The 17,778-nt window shown below is 43.9% G+C and overlaps 1 protein-coding gene across 5 annotated transcripts in view; it reads right to left on the bottom strand.

Annotated features, from left to right (window-relative positions):
* Positions 1 to 445: 445 nt before the first annotated feature.
* Positions 446 to 17,778, bottom strand: part of RGL1 (ral guanine nucleotide dissociation stimulator like 1) — a 246,472-nt gene continuing 229,139 nt past the window's right edge. For all 5 annotated transcript variants that reach the window (XM_027610452.2, XM_027610454.2, XM_027610455.2 and 2 more), the window contains 4 exons: positions 14,013 to 14,199; positions 9,704 to 9,958; positions 5,629 to 5,743; positions 446 to 2,902 (listed from right to left, as the gene is read on the bottom strand). In XM_027610452.2, the coding sequence (XP_027466253.1) occupies positions 2,715 to 2,902; positions 5,629 to 5,743; positions 9,704 to 9,958; positions 14,013 to 14,199 (745 nt within the window). In that variant the 3' untranslated portion in view covers positions 446 to 2,714. The remainder of the gene's footprint in view (positions 2,903 to 5,628; positions 5,744 to 9,703; positions 9,959 to 14,012; positions 14,200 to 17,778) is intronic.

Genomic DNA, 17,778 nt, shown 5'->3' with positions numbered 1-17,778 from the left:
CTGGTTCTGATTGTCTTCTGGGAAAACTTCTTTCCTCCCTTCATAGAGGCTCTCCTGGCTTCTAGAGCACCACGAATGGTTTCAAGAATTACACAGATGGTAGCAATTGCAGACCAGGGAAAAGGCTGTCGGAAAGGAGGCAAAGTACTACCTTGGATCCTAAGTTCAGGTTTTTCTTTAAGTGTCTCCCACCACATGACTCCTAAGCACGGCAATCTGGCAAGGCATCATACCGGATTGCAGTTTCCTAAGGATGTCACTCTCTCCCCCAAATGCTCGTGACATCACCAGTGGAGAGGATCCCCTCCTAACTCCACTGGCTGTCCCTCTGCTCCCCCCGAGCCATAGTGGGCTTGCGACAAGCTTACGGACACATCTGGATTCCAGAACCACCCCATGAATACTCCGAATACGAACTCAGAATGCACCTGATGAATACTCCAGATACAATCCCTTTGGGTCCGGCAGCACATGCCAACCAAGTCCCAAACCAGTTTATTAGTTTAACCAAAAGGTAAACAGACGATGGAGATGCAGAAAGACAAGCATGCGAGCAGCTAAAAGCATTACCCAGCTGTCCACCAGGAAACAAATTTAAGACATTGAAAGTGGCATTAAATAAATGAGGCTATGTTTTATCTACGTGGAATTTCCACTGTCTTTAAAAAAGGAAAATATATATATATATATATTTTTACATTGCAGTATATAAATCTAGACTCTACATATACAGTACAATACACAGGGCGAGCACATAGGCGCAACACCTAGGTCTTTGCAGCCACACCCTAAACCAGGCCAAGGGTCCTATATTTTGTGACCCGCAAACCAAGAAATTCAGGCTGAGGATACATTTACTTCAATCTCCATGATGTCTAGCACTCTGGCCATCTCTCCTCCAAGCACAGAAGTACAAATCGGACGAGGCTTGCAAACTGAAGAAAGTGCTTTTTGACCAGCTGAAACCTAGTCCATCTTCTAATGCACAGTCTCCTAGATCTCCTAGAAAGACCTAAAGGAAATGCGAGGCCTTCCTGGCTCATTCTTTGGTCCACTGCCACACATCTCTAAACTTTCCCTGGTGTTTCTTGCAGATTTCATATGGCTATTTACATGACATAAATCTCACGTAACCTTGGGGAGCTGTCTTAACAGGATTAGGAAAAAGGAAGAAAAAAAGCTTCATGTTACAATCTATACTTCGTATCTGGGTTGGTTCTTTTTATTTTTGGAATAAAAACTGGTATTTTGAGAATTTTTTTTTTCTTAAAAAGGACATTCTGAAAGTGCTTCTTACACATGTCGATATCCCACATTATGGCTTTTTAGTTCAAACCCCCAGCACAGCTCAGATTTGGAAGAGAGAGGGTGATGGTGTTCCTAGAGACAAAAACGTCATTTAACAGTAACACTGTGACAGCAATGGGGACCTGAAAAAAAAAAATGTTATTGATTCCATCTGGAAGAAATGTACCTCATTAGAAAGGATTTAGATGATATACGTAGCCCCATTTCTTTCCCCGTGACTAGGCACAGTAATGCTATAGAAGTTAGTAAGTTAAACAGGACGCTGCTATGAGCAGGGAACATCTTCCAAGGGGCTACTGACAGAGCGCTCGCTGTTCAGAAAGCTTTCACAGGCTCAAAATGATCCAACAGAGTCCATTGCAGTAGGAATTTCTACACCTGAGGAACAAATTGCACGTAACAGAGAGGTACTAGGATCCAGATGGCAACAGACTCCAGACATACAGTTTTACATGCAAAAGGCGGCGATCAGAAATGGCAACGAAGTAGTGGCATTCCGAGACAGCTAAGAGTCCAAACGAGTCACCATTCTTTTGTGCTTTCTTTTCCGGCTGAGAAGCTACCAAAGAGCATGGCTACTTGCGCCGTAATGATTGTGGTCTGTTCGTTGGGGGGGGCCGGGGGAACAGAAACACAATGCCAGAAATCAAAATGGGCTTGTGTTGACTCCAGAGGTGTCATGATGGCTGGACCGGCGGGTCAGATGGGCCTCCGAAGCTCCTCGTCGCCCTCCCTCCCTGGGGTCGCAGAAAGTGGCAGATGCGGGCAGAGGTCGAAAGCCCACTGGCTCATCCAAACCCTTTCGGAAGCGGCCTTTCATTCAGCCGTGGCTGTTCCGGCCTCTGCAGCGCAGGTGTTCTGGTGGCACTTGATGGAGAAGGGAATTCTTCCCCTTTATAAACGTGGTTGGACTTCTTATAATACTGGCACAAAGGACACTCTGTATTCCTAGGATTGATTCCATTTATTTGGAAGGTAGGAGACTCGGTTTTCAGTTCTTTCTATTTCCCTGTAAAAAGTGACCTCAACATCCCAGGCCATTGTGCAAATTCCTTTTTCCATAGTCCAGAATATCCCATAAGTCCCTCATATATTTATACATATATACACATACATCCCTAATATGTGTATACATATATATATATATATTTATAAAAGTGGATAGTTTTGCATTTCAGTCTCAAATAGGTCAAAGAGAATCAGTGAAACATTCAACCATTCCTTGTCAAACTCACCCCCGATTTTCCCACAATGCCTATCTTGGTGCCTTGCACACCATAGGTACTCAGTAAGTATCTGTTGACTTCACCAATGATCCTCTAACACTGGATGGTCGTTGCAATCACCACGGCCTGCTCTCAGCCCCACGCTGCGTTGGGCTAGTGAGGGGCCACCGGTCCCTCCGTTCAGAGGGTGATTTTGCTGTGCCTGTTGTTCCAGCAGCCCCGTTTAGCTGTCCTGGGCAGTGTCAAGCTGGTCCGGCTACGCAATTTCACTTGTTCTTCCATGGAGTTCTTTTTGCGCAAAATGAAGTCAAAGTTCACTTGGCTGTTCATGGCATAAAAGACGTTGGCCGAGTCCGGGATCACGAGTTCTAAAAGAGATCAGGAGAGAGAAGGCAGTCAGCTGGTGTAGGTCAGCCCAGCACTGACCGTGGCAGGTGGAGATTTTGCCCAGCCACAAGGCAGGGACTCTGGTCCCGTGTCCCTGGGATGTGAACGGAACCAGGCAATGACTACCACCCCCAAAGCTGGCTCGCTCGACTCCTCAATCCCAATTTTAAAAAATGAAGGGCAAATACGACCTTAGAAATTTGACCCATGAACTAAATGTCCAATTGCAGACTATTCTAGCTAGAAGAAAGTGCAGCGGAAAACAAAGGCCAAGCGACATGAAATGATACTCCCAGCATCGCAGCCAGGCAATGGCAGAACCGGGACTCCAACCCAGGTGTCCTTCCTCCCACGGTCCACTTGCTACTCCAGCATGCAGCCTTTCTCAGATACTGAGAGACTCCAGTGACATGGAGGAGAAAAGAAAAATCTACAGGTTTTTCCAGAACTTTCTACTTGGAATATTGAAATATTTTTTGAAGTAATCCCAAATCAAACCAGTTTAATACTGAACACCATCCAAATAAGAATGTGTATATCTGTTAACATTTAAAGTGTATCTACTTCAGTGATTCCCAACCAGATAGCCACAATTTCTGAACAAGGACAATGCAAGTATAAGATGAAATCATCAGGCAAAGTTATTTTAATTCATTTTTACATTTTTAAAAGAAGGTATATACTACTTAGCACTCAGGGGTAATGGGTATCTAAGGAAACCAAACAGGGGATAAAAGAGGGGAGATGGGCAAGTCTACATCGGTGGCAGTGGAGAGTGGGGGGGGCCAGCAGCAGAGGCATCTGCTTGCAGGTTCAGTGAGGCTGATGTTAACTTCAAACACGGACATTCTATGGCAGGACTGATGCAATCAGGTTCTCAGTGACTCTAGTACATTTTGCACAAATGTTCCACAAAGAATAACTCCCTTAAAGTGTGCCCAATCTCCTGCCCACATATTTCTGGGTAAGTAATAATTCACCTCACAGCTAAATGTCACTTAGCACACCTCCAAAGTACTTGTGGGCACCTTATTTCTTGTTATCCTCACAACCACCCTGTGATGTATGAAGCTCTAGTAGGGTACTGCCTCCTTTTCACTGAGGCCCAAGGCCCGAGGAGGTCAAGCAGCCCACCTAAGACCACCCAAGTGGTGAAGAAAGCTGGGCCCAGACTACACCTCGGGGCTCCTGGTTCTTCAGAATCACCGGCCTCCCCTTAGCGTTGTTTTGTGGGCAACATGGTCAAACTCAAGAGACTACACTTTAGGCCTAGAATTTTAACTATAACGACAATAAAAGATATAACTGACAGGGGTTTGCCCCTCAACCGAGGGCTCAGCTGAACGAATGAGCAAACTCCCAAGAGGTAATTGAAAAATAATTTCCTCAGGGGCTACAGCTTTTCGTCTCTAGGAAAAGATACAGCCACTCTTCTCTGGGCCCAAGTTACAGCCCTGGCTGATCTGTTGGCCAAATGGAGTGTGAAGAGCTGCTCCCTTCCCGTATCCCCAACTTATATAATCCTTCTTTTCATGATAGGGTGGCTGCTTGTTGGTGAATAGCCTTATTAAGATGCTTGAATTGGTTAGTGTTGGGTCTGTCGGCAGATAGGGTTGGCCTCAGTCAACAATTGTCCTGGGAAAGAGACTTAGTGTGACTGAGTTTCTGTGATGTGACAGGGTCCAGAGAAGTCACCTACCAGCCTGTCTCCTCCTCTCAACAAATACAATCCCAATTCAAACCAGCAAAATATAGATACATTTTGGGTATTTTCCCAGTGTTTCCATAAAAGGAATTTCTGCAAAGAGTGGGTTCCTAGGCATCCTGAAGTACGATCGCCAGTTCTTTGCCTCAGTAATTGTGAGGTAAAGAGTCTTCAGATTCTAGGAGCACCTGGGTGGCTCTCCCTGATCAGCGGGGAGCCTGCTTCTCCCTCTCCCTCTCCCTCTCTCTCGCTCAAATAAATAAATAAAATCTTTAAAAAAAAAAAGAGTCTTCAGATTCTGGAGTTAGAAGCTTTTGCTACTTGAAGATCAATCACGAATAAAGATAAACTGAAAGATGAACCTAGAAGCCTCTCGCACATGATTCACTGAAAAAAATGAGAAATTATTACAAGGACCGCTATGTTTCAGATGCACATACAACTTAGACATTATTATTGGGTAAAGAAGGTGCAAGGCCATCTGCAAAGACCCAATAGAACCACCTCCCCCCGACCTTCTGACACAGGGAGAGATCTCTTCCTAGAAGAATGCGTGATACACAGTTTACAGAGAATGGGCAGGAGGGTGCTCAGCAAAACTGTAGAAAAACGAGGGTTGTGGCGGGGGTAGCTTGAGATGCTTCACTCTACGAGTGAGGTGATGGCATGGATCCCCCACACAACACCACTCTTGCACAATTAAAAACCCCTACTTGGTTCCATAAAAAAGCCAAAAAACACAGAAAGGGACGCCTGGGTGGCTCAGTTGGTTAAGCGTCTGCCTTCGGCTCAGGTCATGGTCCCAGGGTCCTGGGATTGAGCCCCACATCAGGCTCCCTGCTCAGCGGGGAGCCTGCTCCCTCTCCCTCTGCCCCTCCCTTGTGCTCTCTCTCTCAAATAAATAAATAGAATCTTAAAAAAAAAAAACCCACAAAGACATTGCGTTCATTTTCTAACTTCTAAAACCAGGGTAACCTGCCACAAGCAGCAGCACGTACCCACCTTTGCCCTCCGAGATGACCTGCACCAGCTCATACTCCTCGGCTGGGTCTGAGTCCAGATTGTGCTTCAGCATTGCCCTCTGGATCACGGCAGGGGTTTTGTCCTGGCTTGTCAACTGGAAAGACAACGGATGGGTCTCTAAGTAGTTCACCTCATGTTTCCTGAAAGAGTTCTCTCAACCCTCCCATTTTTGCTGCCTTGTGCCTTCTTGGGAGTAATGGGCCAGTGGAATGAGAACAGGACCAGGAGCCAGAACTCCTGGGTTCTAGTTCTGGTTCCACCCTTAGTAGGCAAATGATGATGGGCTACCTACTCTCTCAGATCAAGTGTCTTCTCTTAGTAAAATAGAACGTGTGCCTTGCCTATGTCCTCCACATGGGTTGAGGTTCCAGTGTGGGGGGAAAAAGAGGAGGGTATGGTGAGAAATGCATAGGATTTTGGTCCTGGGCCAAAATTAGCCTTACCTGTTGAGCACTGGTCACAACCTGTGGGTTAGAAATGCTCACAGTTCTGCAGACTGACCATTTCAAAAAGCACAAGGGTCTCCAAGACCCAACAATCTCGCTCATAGGTATTTACCAAGAGAAATGAAAACCCGTGTCCACAAAAGGACTTCTACTACAGAAATGTTCACAGCAGATTCGTTCGTAACAGCCCCAAACTGGAATCAATCCAAATCTCCCTCAACAGGGGAGAAGAGGGGAATGGACAACAGACTATAATACATCCCTGACAGAATACAACTTAGCCATTATAAACTAAGAACTGACATATGCAACAACGTGGATGGATCGCAAAAGCATCATGTTGAGCAAAAAAAAAAAAAAAAAAGACCCAAAAGATTACATGCTGCAGGAGTCTATTTGAAAAACAGGCCACACTCATCTATAGTGTTAGCAAACTAACAGCAAACCTTAACCTTCATTAAGGTTAAGGGGGGAACTGATTGGAAGGGGCACAGGGAATTTTGAGGGGGGGATGAAAAATGTTCTTTATTAGATTTGGGGTGAGAGTTACACAGATATAATAGAACTAACCACTTAAGATCTGTGTATGTAATGTATGTAAATTAGGCTTCAATAAAAATCAGCTTCTAAATGTTTAAGAAGAATAAATCTAACATTTTGTTAGTGCAAGTAAAGGCCCTCCTCACCTCCAATTCTGACTTTCTCCTCTTGATCCCTGCACATCAGCCAACTATTTGGAGGATGCTCAGGGCAAGGGGAAAAGAAGGCTGACTTTTATGCCATCTCTGATTTCTTTACATTAGAAAGAATGCAAAAGAAAACACAGATTATTGTTCTCATCAGGGGATAAGAAGACAGAGGAAGGAGGAAAAGGAAGAACGACCTCCAAGAAACTGTCCTCGAGGGCCCGAAGGTGACAGGGCCTAGATGTCTCCCTTTGGTCTGGAGCAGCAGTTGGCGTTTGTGATTCAGTAAACAACATGCATTACAATGGGGTCCTTGTAAGCATGTTGCAAGCAGGGGTCCTTGTAAGCAACCAAGACCTTGTTCATTTGTCTATTACCTAAACATCTGGCGTATTCATTTCCAAGGGAGAAACAGATGCACACAAAATTCGGAAAGAGGAAATATGTGTTTTGAGAGTCTAAAGAAAATACTCCCACAGCCGGATCAAAGCGGACCGGAAGCATGAAGCTAAAGAGAAAGGATCCCACTCCGGGGATGTCTGTTGGGCTGAGGTGACTCATGTTAGGCGAAGTTGTCAACTTTAAACTTACCTAAGGAGAAAGCCAGGCAACCCTTATTTTCTTGACCTTAAGCTTCCCCAGGTGTGTCCAATCGAGGTGGGATATGGCCAAGGGCTTTCCTGGGGTGTTTATTCCTCTGTCCCATCAAAGGGACAGTGCAGTGGAGGATCACAATTAGCATCAACAGCTCACATACGGAACCAGCACCGTCCAGTAGAGAGACATAATGAAAGCCTCGTTTCTAATTCTAAGTGTCTATATTAAGGTTTGTTGTTAGTTTTCTAACACTATAGATGAGTGTGTCCTGAGCCATATTAAAAAAGTATTTTTAGAAGGGAAATCAATTTTAATATTTTATTTAATCCCATACATCCAAACTATTATTTCAGCATATAATCCAGACAAAAATTGCCAATGAGAAATTCTTTCTTTTGTACTAAGTCTTCAAAATCTGGTGTATATTTTACACTCAGGGCACATCTCAATTTGGACTACTCCCACTTTAAATGCTCAACTGCCACAAGTGGCTAGTGGCTACTGTACGGATGGCGCAGTATCAAGTGACGCTGGGGTATCACCTTCATGGACCTTAAATACAGAAGGCAAGGAATTCCCTGTGCCTCTTCCCTGAGCTTCACTTCTAATCCCACAGGTTAGTTTCGCCTGTTTTTGAAAGGAAAGACTCCTGCGGCATGTAATACTTTGTCTGGGTTCTTTAGCTCAATATGGTGTTTTAGAGATCCATCCCCATAGCCGCACGTGTCAGACGTGGGACTTGCTTCTCTGGTCGGCACATGTAAGAGAAGCCATGTGAGGAAGCCCCACGGAGAACGCAATAATAACATCGATGACACGGGTTCCTGGTGGTTCTCCCACCTCTCTCTCGCTCCCTGTGTGGCCCTGTCCACCCAATGGGCCAGATGACTCCCTCCCAGTATTTAACCCCAGAACCAGCCTGGCACCAACAGGGCTTCTGCCCATCTATCAGACAATGTCCCACCGGTCCCTCCAATTTCAGCACCCTCAAACCCCCCTTTTCCAGTAGTTCATACCTCACTTAATAGGACCACCAACCACCAAGCTGCCTGGACAGCCTTCAGCTTTCCCTCTTCCTCATCCCCCATCACAGTAACATGAAGTTGATGACTAAACTAATGGATTCTACAGTTATACCTCACAAAAATCTTTCAAAAATCCATCTTGTCTCCAGCCACATGACCGTCATTCAAGCCCTTATCATCCTCCACAAGGACTATGATAACAGCTTCTTATCTCGCTTCCTCACTTCCAATCTACCCCCACACCCCAGCACCATCTCCACAATGTCAGCTACTTTTTCCAGTGAACAAATCTGATGACAACTTAAAAGCCTTCAACGAGACGCTATTGCCTGTAGGACATAAACTCCTTCATGAGGGCTGCAGGCCCTTTACAATCTGGTCCGACTTCTAGTAGAGAATTCAGTACATTTTCAATAATGCTTTATGATCTCCCTTTTGATTGTTAAGCTCCTCAAAGACAGAAATGCCCCACTCATCTCCCCACCACAGAGCCTGGCCCAGTGACTCGCACACAACTAATGTTCAAGAAATATTTTGATTTGATGAATGACATAGGAAAGCTTTCCTTTGGAATGTGAGAAGACAGTGAGTGCCTCCATATTACTTATGTCATATTCAGAGCTGAGCTTATAAGCTCTCAGTGCATCCCCCAAGAAGGCGAGTGATGAAAATGAGGGAAGACAGAGAATTAGCTGTCAATGAGAACCTGTTCTTTAATACGTGACATGTCCTATAAACAAAGGAGTCTCTTCCTGTGACGACACCCCCAAGGTTACTACCAGGAGAGGCTCTGAATGCACTCCAAAAAGCTTGCCATTAATCCAAACATTTTTGAGATTGTGTCACAAACACGGTTTTTACAAGAAGCGCAAAAAGGTCAGTCTTGTGAACTCAAACCGCACTTCCAGTTCGATCATTCACCTTACTAAGTTTGATTCCAAATGACGAAAGGAGAAAAATGTGGGAGTACGGAGGTGACTGCTGAGAATGCATGGGAATTCACGATAAACGCAGACATGGGATACCCCAGGGAGACTGCCGATGCAGGAGTGGCATCTTCCCTGGAATACATTTCTACACTCATTCAAATTGATCGTTTTGAAAAAAGCAACACTGACCAGGATGAGTAAGTTTTAGTAAATTTTAAGATGTGAAAATTGTATCTTATGGGCACTGCTGGTATGAAGATTTTTTTTTTTAATATATATAAATCCATTACTGGCGTCTACCCAGGGAGCTTGGGTGTGTATTCATTCTGGGCGAATGCATAAGCATTCGGGTGTGGGTCCGAGTGCCTTACCATGATGCTCTTGTACATGTTCCCGTTGTTGTCCTCGACACTGATGCGGATTATGCAGGTGTCTTCATTCTGTTGGTTGTAAACAGGAGGCAGCACTGTCGAGGTAATGGATGTCACAGAGACGGAGCGCTTGTGGATTTTAGGGTTGTTGTTGCAGGATGGAGGGGAGGAGAGGGGGTTCATTAAGGACGACATCCCTGAGGAAGTTGTGTCCATGGAATGGATAGAGGAACATGATGAGGAAGACTCAGAGAGCTGAAACAGTAAACATACCCCAGAAGAAAACATTAGTGTTAGAACCTTGGCCAATGGGGTGCCTCATGACTGTCAAAGCAGAGGTACATGCTAACTGAGGTGAATAAACGTCCATTACTTCCTCCCTAACAGCCCACAGCACACACGGATCTTGTCCCTGGTGCAAGCACCCTTTTGGCAGATGCTTATTAGCGACTCTGCACTTGCCCTGGTCCCTCGCATCCAGGTCTCACAATTCCCCGGTTTTTAGCTGCTTTTAAGGAAGTGGCCAGCAGATGGCAGCAAATACCAGAAACTAGAGGCAATATGGACTCCGTGAGGAAGTCGGAGGCTTCAGGGCTGGAGGAAAGCCTTACTTACCAACAGTTTATCCAGTCCTACTGCCCTGAGTGGGAACGCTGCTTAACAAGCCCAACCAAGATCATTCCCATCCTGACTCCACTTCACAATCAGATTATGTAGCAGGAGAGAAATGTCTGTACTTTTAGAAGCTTCTAAGATAAGGACCACAGATTATACAGCTCTGCATGGACTATTAGTCCTAGAAAGGCTCCTGCGTATCACCCAGCCCCAGTGGCACTCTACAGCTGAGGAACCTGAGGCCAAAGAAAAAACTGTCGGCAGCATCACCATGACACGCTCCCAAGTTCCCTGACTCCCACGGCCAGGTTCACAGGGTGAGCACCTAGCCAAGGCTCAGTCGAAAGTTGATGGGAAGTGGTAAATGAACACAGTACATCACTACCTTGGTGGCAGTTAGCACTGTGATGTTTGTGATGAGCTTTCATATATCTCATCTCATGTTGCTCTCACAACTGTCTTGTGAACAAAATACAGAGCATGATAAAAAGGGAAAAAAGACTCTTCAGAGAAATAGAGTGACTTGCCCAAAGGGAACACAGCCTTTAAGCAGGTTCCATTACTTTCTACATTTGCTTCTAGAACCAACTATATGCATTTTCACGTCCTATATCAAGGACAATTAAGGAATGAGGTGCTATAGTTAATGTGTTTTCCGATTAACTACATAGTTACCATAAACAATATAAAATTCATTACCAAAGAAATAGGAGGCCCAAAACTCAGCAGGTTGTGTTAAAAAAAAAAAAAAGTCATTAAATGGAATCATTTGAAATATCAATTCTTGCTGTTGAAAATTACAAATAATTTCTCAGAGTGTGTGAAGCTAAATTATACCACATTAATCCTATCAAATATTTTGGAAGTCATTTAAAAAATAAATAACTTACAAATGTCTCTCATACCTGTCTGCCTTTCCATGGAAACAGAACAGAAATTTAGCATTCTGATTCTCTAGCTTCCAAGTAAAATGGAGTTTACTCTATTTTATGTCCTATAGACCTCTTCCTATGGCATAACTGTACAGGAAATTCCACTGTATGATTAGTTTAATTAGAACCAGCAAGCTGATTTGACCTCCCTAACTGTGGCTCTATCACAGTACGGTTTAGTAACATTTTTGGTCTATTTTTACAAGTGAATCAACTTTGTGGCTCAATTTGGGGGCCGATGGTGCAGTTTTAATAGCATCACTTTGCTTGAAGGTGTGCCACACAGTAGCAAAGATGGTCCATTTTCCAATTATTGGTTCAATTCTTTCACCTCCTTTTTCTCTATATAAATCTTTCTCCCTCTGTTACATTTTCCCTAATTTTAATGACTTTTATGATTAAGATAAACTGTTGTAGATATGGGTTATAGCAGCTTTAAATGGATCACCTGATGAAGCCCAGTTCTTACTGAGAATTTACTATGAGAAGCAAGTGTAAAAATAAATGTTTAGAGGGCACCTGGACGGCTCAGTCCTTAAGCGTCTGCCTTTGGCTCAGGTCATGATCCCGGGGTCCTGGGATCAAGTCCTACATCAGGCTCCCTGCTCAGCGGGGAGTGTGCTTCTCCCTCTCCCTCTGCCCCACCCCCTGATTGTGCTCTCTCTCTCTCTCTCTCTCTAATAAATAAATAAAACCTTTTAAAAACAGAAAGAAAATAAATATTTAGAAATCATGATCAGGGGGTTGAAGAAAAAGGAATGCAAAGTCTACTTCACTGAAAAGAGCAACCCCTGGGGAAGGCACGGGAGGATCCAGGGTAGAGGGAGACTAGGGAGGTCATCCAGGTCCCACTATGCAGTGAGCAAGGGGAACTGAAGCCTCTCCAGTTGACATTCAGGAAGACTGTAGCCCAGCAACTACTTGCATCCAAGTCAATGAGATTCAGCTTTAAACCTAGAGAAATTCCTGACTCTGAAAGGTTCATCAGAAGAATAAAAATTCATGACTTGTGTAAGAAATTGAAGCACCCGTGTGATAAGGGAGGAGACAAAAAGGATACAGCAAGGGGTGTGCAAATGACACGCACTGGGCTTCTGGGTAGTTTTCAAAGGCTCGATCGGGACCTGCGCACACATCCAATGCACCGACAGCTGTGAGGGTGAGTTCATCCCTCCCTGGACAGGGAGGAATCCCCCAAGGTGTGTGCATGACCTCTATTGTCACTTGTGTACGATGTCTACAATCAGAAAAGGGGGCTACAAAGCATAAGAACCTGTCAACAGGTGAATAATGAGACTTCACTCCAGATTTTAAACAAATTCAATGCTGCATGTCGAGTCACAGAGAATGACTCTATCGCTGGTTTAGGAAATATGCCTGAGAAAACAGCGAACAGACTCATAGGTGTTTGCAGAGCTTTTCCTTCAATGTTTGGAGGATGTGTCTCTGGATTTCCAAGTAGAAAGGTAAGAAATCCAGCAGGGGCAGCACCTGAGACATCTCAGCCTGGTGACTCCTGAGTAAGATGTTGTCCGTCCTGGGTCGGCTACACTATGACAAGGTCACTTGAGGGTTTCCATACTGCTGTTGTTTGTAACACAATGTGAAACGGTACACCGATCCCCTGACAGAATGGCAGATACAAACAAAATGGAGGAATTCTTCCCAACACTCCACCTCATTGGCCTACGCATAAGCTAAGGGGCCAACAGTCACTCACACAGAAAGTCTGGCTGGCCAAAAATCTCCCCCAAATGGTGCAAATTCTAGTCACGTCACAGTTGACATCTCTGACCCAAGCTTCTGGACCAACAGACTGAAGCAGATGTATACAGAAGATTAAGACAAATCTTGTTTCCTTGTTATTTCTTTATGAAACCATGGAACATGGAAACTTTCTATAGGAATGGGAATTCTTTTATCATCCCTCATCACTTTCTCTTTTTGGGGACATGGCAGATTGTATAATTGCTACCAATTCTTGATTCTCCTCAGCATCCATGCCCTTTGCCCTGTGACTCCACAGTTCCTCCCATTGTAAGGAGTTCCCTGTCTCATTTATTTAGATGAGATTTGGCCACATGATTTGCTTTGGGCAATGGAATGTTGGTGGGTATGACTGAAGTAGAGGCTTGATACATACTTGTGGGGTTGGGCTTGCTCTCCTGCTCATTTGTCTTAGCATACTAACAGCATGGCCTGGGGAGCCTCATTACTCCGAGAAGAATGAGAGGCAGGGAGAGCACACTTGGACCAAATCCATGGCCTAGGGCCAAGCCCAACCCACATCAACCAACCTATAGATGCATGAGAGAGAATAAGTGGTTGTTGTTTTAAGTCACTGAGTTTAGGAGTGGTTTGCTATGTAAGATTACTGGATAAAAGCGTGGCAAAGACAAGGTATGACACCAAGAGGTTGACACATCTCTGCCTCTTGACTTTTCACTCCTTCTAAGAAAATCCAACGCCTCCTAAATAAAGCATACCTCATGTTACAGGCCACAACCCTTCAGTCACCATTGGATGTGGGTCCAGAACAATATTTTCAAGGCCAGATGAATAAACCAACATGCTCATTATTTTTAGACCTGTCTCTATAAATAACAGGTCCCCAGACTGGACTCTGCTTTGACAGCTCTTATAAACATGACTTTCAAAACACCGTAGAGTGATAAACTTGAAAACAGACATTCTCGTGTGGCAAACACTAAATTATGTCAGGTGTCTATATTAGGAATTATGGGAAGGGAATAAGCATATACCTTTTTTTGAGGCTCATCAGGTGTGTCCATGGGCGTGATAGAGCCCTCCTCAGCCTCTGAGTGGTTTGACTCGCAGGATGACACACTGACAGAGTCCATGCTTTCGCCAGAGCTCCCACTGGCAGTGGACTTGGGCTGCTCTTTGGTGGGAGTGCTACTGGTAATGATGTCCGACCCCAGAAACAGTCTGCAAGAAACATAATGCCAGGCATTTGGGCTCTTACAAATCTGGAATCCATGATTAAGCGAATGTTTTGTGTTAATTAGCCCCTTAGCTGCTTTGTCAATCTTGCATGCCCTGTCATCATTGGACAGTGTTTCCTATAAAGTATCTCACAGATCATAGTAAACATCTTATCCAAACAGGCAATTTCCAACCTCAAAGAACACACAAGATTGCTTAGCTGAATGAGAGGCCATAGTAATCTGAGGTCCTTCTAGATCAACAGTTCTTTATTTTTTAACATGCTATAGACCACTTTGGCAGGATCAAAATACCATCGCTGCATCCCCTATCACTTCCCACCATAAAATGAACTATGAATGAGGCTAAGGAAGAAGGCTGGCTCTGCTCTGGTCAAGAAACCAAAGAGAAGGGGCGCCTGGGTGGCTCAGTCGTTAAGCGTCTGCCTTCGGCTCAGGTCATGATCTCAGGGTCCTGGGATCAAGCCCCACATCGGGCTCCCTGCTCAGTGAGAAGCCTGCTTCTCCCTCTCCCACTCCCCCTGCTTGTGTTCCTCTCTCGCTGTCTCTCTCTCTGTCAAATAAATAAATAAATAATCTTAAAAAAAAAAAAAAAAAGAAACCAAAGAGGACAACTTCTGTTTCCAAACATCTGGTGAACTACAGGAAGCTAAACCACTTCACTATAAAACAACTAGAAAAGAAACATTTAAAACTCTTCTTTAAAGTTGAGCTTGCAAGACAGTAAGGAAAATCCCTACAGGCCATAAATGAACAGGGAACTGAAAACCAGAAGCAACATGAGCTAATTCTGCAGCTGCTCTGGATGCGGATTGGGAAGTACAGATCTTGGTAAACGAGGGACAAGGGTTTTAACACAGATACAGACCCAAAGATGAGGGCTTCTGTTTATGGTGCGATGCTGAAACCGAAACCCCTTATACAGAGCCAAGACCCTCAAAGGGCTATACATGTATAAGAAGATGGGCTAGAAAAATATCTTCCTACTGGCACAGGAAGACAACAAGGAAGCTTATCTGCCTTGGCCGGCACTTGGGTGAAAGGAAAATGTCTCCCCTGAAATCATGTGTGATCTTGGCCAGCATCTCACTCAGATTCGCTACCAATGTGACCTAGGAACTAGGAACTCTCAGACCAGTAATACTCCTGTGCAAACTAGAATTAAAAACAAAACAAAACAAAACCCAAAAACTTTCTGGAGGAATCTACCTTCAAACCAGGATGTAGAAGATTTTCTGATAAAGATGAGCTCATAATATAAAATTACAAAATATACACAAGGAAATATCCCACCCAAAGGGAGTTAAACAAGCATAACAAATAGCAGGTTTAGACTCCTGAGAATTTCAGAACTTCTGACCTACAATAAGACTTATCAGAGAGAAACTAATAATTTAGTCATTAATTTGACAAATATTTGAGGGTCTACCATGGGCCAGGCTATAAAATAAATATGCTTAAGATATTAAAGACATAAGAAAGGAAATTGAAAACAGAAGTTAAGAACAAGATATCCTGACAAAATAACAGGAAGACAGTTTGAAAAAAAAAAATCACTTCTGGAGTGAAAAATGTAGTGATTTAAATGAAAAACTCAGTGGAAGGATTAAATAACTGTTGAAGAGAAAAACTGTGAACAAGATGATAGATCTGAAGAAAAACTTCAGAAATCAGCATCAAAATATAAAGACATGAAAATAAGAAAGGTTAAAAGACATGGAGATTGGAATAAGAAACGCTGACATGTGTGTAAGAAGAGTTCCAAGAGAAGACAATTGAGAGAATGGAAGAGTGACCTTATCTAAGGAGATGGTGGCTGAGAAGATTCCAGAACTAATGAACTGCATGAATCCTCAGACCCAGGAACCACGTCTTGAATAGGATAAATAAGACTCAATCCTCACTTCAACTGTCTAACAGGATATCAAAGACAAAAGTAGTTCTTAAAAGCAACAAGGTGGGGGGCATAAAACAAAGGAACAGTAAATAAACAGATACCAGACATCTCAAAAGCAACAACAGAAATCAGAAGACAGGGAATAATGTCTTCAAAGTGCTGAGTGTAAAGAACGGTCCTCCTTGAATTCTATACCCAGCTAAAAGAACTCTGAGAGTGAGCACAAAATAAAGACATTCTCAGACACAGATGGAGAGGGTTTACATTAACAGACGACAGGGAGAGGAGTAAAAGGAGGGAAGGGTAAGATGCAAGAAGGAAAGGCATGTAAAGAAACTAGCAAATGCAGCCAACCCCAAACAAGCACTGACTGTATAAAATAACAATAGTAGCAACAATGAGCTTGATTTTTCATTAAATATTTCAGGCATTATCCCTCAAGTTCCAAGACCTGAAGCATATCTTTGTTCTGCCTCATCTCCACCCCCCGCCCCTCCCCACCTCTTGCCCGTTTTCCATGTCGTCTCCTTTCTGGGACCTCCAGGCACTAATGAGGATAGAGGGAAAGAGCTAAACTCTGATCACAATTCACAGGAGAAAAAATAATGCCACTGTTGTACTGCTCCATAAATTCTGAGGAGTAGACTGCTGAAGGCTGTGGACTCATGGTCCTCAGCCCATCATCTGAGAATCTAGCTTAGAATGAAATTGTTCAAAGACTAAATAAGGTTCTTCCAATTGTATAACTCTATGAGGTCAGTTCTGCTTTGTAAAGGTTAATTCTAGCTCAATACTAGGCATCTCTGACCTTCAGACCAAGCATGGTCTTTCCCAAAGGCCCCCAAATTCTTTCCAATTCTTTGGAAAATGGGTCATTAAATGTGGGGAGAGCAAAAAGTACATTTGCCACATTTTTAAAAATGCTAAGACGATAAAATATTTTGGAAATCAACAGGTATACAAACACCCTTATATGTACAAGAAATACGATGGGTGACATTGGAGCCTGTTTTATTCATGATAAACGTTCAAACTCAACTGCAGATACCAAAGGTTAAATTCAAGCATCTCGGCAAGATTTCACCAAGGAGAGACATGTCCTCAATTTCGACCACACTTTATGCAGGGCACTGAGCCCTGATGATCCCGCTTCTCCTGGATTTCATGGGACTGTCCCTGCAGAGTTTGTGCATGAGCCAGAGTTGGCGCAGAGAGAGCACCCAGCACAATACAGATGGATGGCTGGGTTGGAGAGGGGTAGTGGGAAGCAGTTATATAAAAACTCATCTGCAGTGGCTACTGCCTAAGAACAGGGAAGAAAAAGCAAGAGGGCAAAGTAGTAGCACTTAGGATTGTATCTACCTGTGCAGAATTCTGACTGCCATAGCAGGTCCAGAAATTTCCAATTATTTCTGATGCAGATGACCATCAGGATGCCTGGCATTCCTTGACTCACCTTGCAGGGAGCCTGATTCCCTGTATAGCTGTCAATCTTACCAGCTGACAAGGCTTGGTCAGGCCCTTGGGTCATCTCAAAAGAGAGTTCATTCTCCTCCATAATTGCCATGATGAAAAGATAGCAAGATACTATGGAAAATTCTATAGAGGTCAATCTACAAGCTCATAAATCTACTGTGCAGGAGGGCCAAATTAGGCATCTGAACA

Source organism: Zalophus californianus, chromosome 10, assembly GCF_009762305.2.
Source record: "Zalophus californianus isolate mZalCal1 chromosome 10, mZalCal1.pri.v2, whole genome shotgun sequence".
NCBI classification, from domain to species: Eukaryota; Metazoa; Chordata; class Mammalia; order Carnivora; family Otariidae; genus Zalophus; species Zalophus californianus.
Note: the sequence above shows the minus strand (reverse complement) of the source record. Positions and strands in the feature narration are given on the sequence as shown.